Source organism: Peromyscus maniculatus, chromosome 21, assembly GCF_049852395.1.
Source record: "Peromyscus maniculatus bairdii isolate BWxNUB_F1_BW_parent chromosome 21, HU_Pman_BW_mat_3.1, whole genome shotgun sequence".
Taxonomy (NCBI): Eukaryota; Metazoa; Chordata; class Mammalia; order Rodentia; family Cricetidae; genus Peromyscus; species Peromyscus maniculatus.
The window spans coordinates 200,202-205,965 of record NC_134872.1 but is presented as its reverse complement, the minus strand read 5'-3'; the positions used below and the strand labels follow the sequence as shown (position 1 = coordinate 205,965).

General features: G+C 34.2%; 1 protein-coding gene across 1 annotated transcript; it reads right to left on the bottom strand.

Moving 5' to 3' along the window:
• Positions 1 to 1,414: 1,414 nt before the first annotated feature.
• LOC102909900 (olfactory receptor 2J3) lies at positions 1,415 to 2,850 on the bottom strand. The gene has a single exon (XM_006996858.3). It carries the CDS (start codon positions 2,765 to 2,767, stop codon positions 1,844 to 1,846), a length of 924 nt encoding a protein of 307 aa, XP_006996920.1. The 5' UTR covers positions 2,768 to 2,850; the 3' UTR covers positions 1,415 to 1,843.
• Between the last annotated feature and the right edge of the window lie 2,914 nt (positions 2,851 to 5,764).

Below are 5,764 nucleotides of genomic sequence, written 5' to 3'. Positions count from 1 at the left end.
AATATAAGCGTCTGAGTGATTATTTTATAAGTGGATTGTGGGACTGCGGGGCTTGGGGAACCTGGAGAGAAGCTCTCCAGCAACACCCCACAGTTCAAATTGCCTTCTGCACTGTCTTTTATGCCCTAGGATGGTCCATTAAGTCTTGCCTAAAGCATCCAGCCACTTTTCTAAATCCCAAATCCCAAAGTCTATATTCCTCCAACACCTTGATCCGGCCTGTCACGGTAATACTCCAGTTCCTAGTACCAACTTTTCTTAGTTACAGTTTCTATTGCTGTAATGAAACACCCTAACCATGACAACTCATAAAAGAAAGCATTTAATTGGGGATTATTTCAAAGTTTTATTTCATTATCTTCACAGCATGGAGCACGGTGGCTCTCAAGCAGACATGGAGCTGGAGAAGGAGGTGAGAATTCTACACCCAGATCCACAAGCAGAAGGAAGAGAAAGTCATTGGGCTTGGCTTTGGCTTTTGAAACCTCAAAATGCACCCCTAATGACACGCTTCCTCCAACAATGCTATACCTACTCAAGCAAATACACATACCTTAATCCTTCTAAAGTAGTGCCACTCCCTGATGACCAAGCATTTAAATATAGGGGCCTTTGAGGACCATTCTTATTCAAACTGCTACACAGATTAAAGAAGTTGGTGCCTCTATGTACAGAAGCTCTGTTCTTTCCTTGGAAAAGGTTGATTTCAAACTTTATTTTTCAGTTGCTTCTGAAAATTTTCTCATGTATGTCATGCATATACTAATTCAGTAACTAGCTCTAGATTAGTCAATCAGATACCTCAGAGCTTCTGAGGTTAACATTAACAATGGACCCCTATAACCAGCTTTTCATACCCAAATTTTGTCACTGAAAGACAGTTTATACATAGACAACACACATAATCTTTTCACTTTAATTTAATTAATCTTTAATCTTTTTACTTAACAACTTAATAATTTAAAATTATGAAAAATAACATACTATTCATGTCACTGCTTTATGTGTTCATCATTAAGAGAGCTTTGATTACTGTTGTGGGTGAAGACTATTCATATGTTTAAGGAGACTATTGTATAAATGTTCCTGATATTCAATACCATATATGTTATAATTATGTAATATCTCAAAGGAAAAAAGTCTGTTCAGATAAAAAGGTCTATATATTTTACAAAGCTAAAGAAAGAGAGAAATACATTTTAAAATTGAGGAAAATTATCTTTAGAAAACAATGTATTAAAGATAGTACAATGATCAACTCTGTAATACTGCTACATATTGCATCACAGAAAATCATATGCAAGAATAAATCTGCATGTATTTCAGATATACTTATTATAATTCATGATTCATATTCATTCTCATAGTAGAATATATAAAATATGGAACAAAATCCCTTCTGATATTTGTTTGTAAAGGGGAAAGAATATATCAGACATTTAATTGTGCCTTAAGCAAAAGGCACAACACAAAAAATGTTCTGTACAGAAAGTAAAAGATTAAAAGATATTTTATAAAGATTTTAAATTATAATGTCTTATTTCGTTAGGAATTAAAAATACAACAAATCATGTATCAGAGTGAACAGATTTGCATTCATAAGAGTTATCTGAGGACAAAACTGCTGCTTTTTAAATCTGACTTTTAACAAGGCTATGTTCAACAAAAGTTGTCTTAGGCAAATAAGGTTTATTTATATCCACTATAATACTGCATGAGTCTGTGAAAGCATATAAACAAGTCACACTACTTGAATGGAAAGGTGATTGGTCAATGGGTGGACTGAAAAACCTTAGGGAAGAGATGTAGCATCACACTGCTAATGTCACTAGTACTCAAGATACTACTGACCCATTAGCCTCCTTACTGCTCCTCTGACATCTTTGTTTCTTAGAGTATAAATGAGAGGGTTCAGACTAGGGGTGACAACAGTGTAGAAGAGGGCAATGAACTTGGCTTGATCTTGAGAATTTTCTGTTGGAGGCTGAAGGTAAATGCACATGGCTGGAATGAAAAAGAGGCATACAACCATAAGGTGGGCTCCACATGTCCCAAATGCTTTCTGAAATCCTGTGTTTGCGTGCATCCTTAGGACAGCTTGAGCAATAGCACCATAGGAAGTGAAAATGAGAATGAGTGGGATTAAAACAAAAATAGAGCTTGCAACCAGTAGAGTCATCTCATTAGCTTGAGTATCAACACAGGATAACTGGAGCAGTGCTGGGACTTCACAAAAGAAGTGATCTACTTGGTTATGTCCACACAAAGGTACCCAGAAAGTGAAGAGAGAATGAAGTGCTGAGTCCATAAAGCCACATACCCAGGAGGATGCTGCTAGCATGTGACAGAAACGAGGATTCATGACAACAGAATAATGCAAGGGTTTACACACAGCCGCATAGCGGTCATAGGACATCACCACCAAAAGAACACACTCTGTGGTACCCAGAGCAAGGACAAAGTAGAGTTGGAGCATGCAACCAGCATAAGATATCGTCTTCTCTGGACCCCAGAGGTTGAATAGCAGTTGAGGGACAGAACTAGTGGTATAGCAGATATCCAGAGCTGAGAGATTTGACAGAAAGAAGTACATGGGTGTGTGCAGGTGGGAGTCTAAGTGTGATAGGATGATGATGAAGAAGTTACCTGCCAGTGTTGCCAAGTAGAATATCAAGATCACCACAAAGAGTACTACCTCCAGGTGAGGCCATTTAGAAAAACCCAGAAGAATGAAGTACCCTTCAGAACTTGCATTGATTTTTTCCATACTAATTTACATCTTCTTTTATTTTATCTTCACCTATAAGAAAATTTGAGTGTTAAAGGGAATAATTACAGTTGTTGACTGAAGAATATAAAGCATCATCAAACTCATATGCTACGAAACAAACAAAAACAAAAAAATCAGTAAGTGAAGACAAAAGTGTCCCATTTGCTAGAAGCCTGACTTCGAAGTATAAGATGAATGACTGTTAGACGACCTGAATGGTTACAAAAGTAGTTGATACTTTTGCTGAGAAATAGGTTATTTACATTTTCTAAACTATCCCTTTATAAACTACTTATTAATCACAAAGTAAACTTTCTAGTACAGAAATCCTGTTGATGCCTCCATAATCACACACTGTCAGCTTACTAGTGATGACACTACTAATACTGCATGACTGCTGACACAACTGAATTCTTGTTATGAAGAAACATGAGAAAGAATCAAATGAACACAAAATTGTTTGCCTGTACTCTACAAAAATGTCAGTTATTATAGCAATTAAGATTGGGGAATTGGATAAATAGATTTTAAAAGCTGATGTCTAGATGATCACACACTTGAAAAAATAGCACAAACTGTTCAGAGAATTGAAAAAAATTTGAATACTCACTGATAATTTTGCCCATTTTAAATTGGTTAAATTTTACATTTGAACTGTACAGAGTTTACATAAATAATTATATTGTTCTTGGAAAGAACCATCAAGAAGTCCAGTGGAAGGGAAATGTTTGCATGTCTAGTCAATGACCCAATGGTTCAGAAAAAGTGATGGATAATTTATATATAGATAGGTGTTATATAGATAGATGTTAGATATAGATAGATACATGATACAGATAGATGATAGATAGATAGATAGATGGATAGATAGATAGATAGGTTAATAGATAAATAGGTTGATAGATAGGTGATAGATAAATAGATGATAGATGGATAGATAAAAGATGATAGATCATAGATATAGATAGATGATAGATGGATAGATAGATGATAGAAAGAGAGATGATAGATAAATAGATATAGATAGATAAATGATAGGTGATAGACGATAGATAGATGAGAGAAGAGAGATAGATAATAGATATAGATAGATAAATGATAAATAATGGATGATAGATAGAGATGATAGGTAGATAAATAGATAGATAGATAGATAGATAGATAGATAGATAGATAGATAGATAGATAAATATAGAGGTAAATGATAGAGAGAGAAAAAGACAGCTTTTGAGTTGATAGACAATAAATATATGAAATAACAAAACTTTCCCAGAAAAATGTACACTAAGGATAAGTTTATTTATGAGATAGTGTTATTTGTTCTTTTTATAACTGTTCTGTAAGCTTGAAAATTTCACAATAAAATGATATCAAAAGAAAATATGAAATAATTTTATATTTCATGTAGATGTTTGTATTTTTATAGAAAACAAATCAAGTTCTTATTCATCCTAGGATAACAGATGACCAATTGCTAATTGAGTGAGGGAAAATGATTTCCACTCAAAAAATGGTCTTTGATAACAAATAAATTATTTAATATTTGTTTTCAGTATTTTCTAATAGTTTCTGCTTATGTGATAATATAACCATCCAGGAGAAATGAAGATATTATAAAGACACACTAGTGTCTCTTACTCTGACTATCAGACTATTGAACAATGGACCCCAAGAAATGGGAATTTCCCTAGAAATGTCATGCTTTCAAAGGGAATAGTGCCAGATGAGAGACAACTTGTATTCCACATAAACATTTCACATAGTTCTAACAATTCATCAAACCATCTTATGGGACGAGACTGAAGCCCACATACTAATGAATCAGTGGTCGATAGACTACACCTTTACCTGGACTCCTTAAATGTGCATATCTTTGGCCCTCTATGAAAACTTTGGGTGTGAGTTGGGGGGAGCAGGAGGAGGGATGAGAGGGGGATCTATGGTTGGTATGTAAAATGAATTTAAAAAATTTTTTAAAAAGAAAATTTTGATCTCACTTCAGAATTCTGAACACTGACTTATGTGTGTTTCCTGGATCTCTTTTCCCCTTCCCAATATGACCACATTGAATAAATCTCCATTTTTTGCTTTCCACTTTTAATTTGGCTTATTGAGAATAGATAGTGGGAATCTGACTTGCAGCACATTTTGTGATTTCTGAGTCTGATAACAGCAAGTAAATGATTTACATTTCATTTTTTTTGCAAAAAATTTCTACTTACATGGTACTAGGAAGCACAATTGCAATTTTAATAATCTTACACATAGATGAAAGAAGAGGAAGAAACATCAAATTCAGAAGTTATTAATAATACTTATGAATTGAGATATGTATTATACCTCAATTAAATGTGCCTACAAAAAGGAATAACTTTGTTTTCTAATATATTTACTTACATGCCAGTTTTTTAAATGTTAGAAACATAATGTAAATAGAAAAATTTTAAAAAGCAATAGATTATGGACACATTAATGTATATATATTAATGAAATGATAAAGCTAATAAGACTGGGAGTCTGGATGAGAGAGTGCTCAAATGTGTGCTAGAGACATATTTTACAAGAGAAAAATGTAAAGCTATAAGATGAGAGGAGAAAGACCACTTACCAAAGTCATCATCACAGCCAAGTTAATTAAAGCAACTAATTAATTAAAACAAGCTTTTTTATTCACGCACATGGGCTGCCTCCACCTAAGGTGAGGTTAAATAGTTCAGCCTTGGATATGAGGAAGTTCAGGCATGGGGATTTCCAAATTAGGGATTGGTTGGGCAAAACAGGCAGGATTACAAGAGCAAAACATTATACGTTAGTCCTAAGGACCTCCAGAAACAAAGACATGATTGCAAGGAGGTCATTGATAGCAAACATGTAGTTATAACAAGGTAACCACAACAACCCTATTGGTTAAGTTTTTTAAACTGCTCTTTTGAGCAGTACAAACCATTTGTAGTTAAGGTTACAGGTAGGGCAAAGCCCCATCCTTGAGAAACA

Coding starts and splice junctions, on each gene's coding strand:
- LOC102909900 (XM_006996858.3), bottom strand. CDS start 2,767: ATGGAAAAAATCAATGCAAGTTCTGAAGGGTACTTCATTCTTCTGGGT.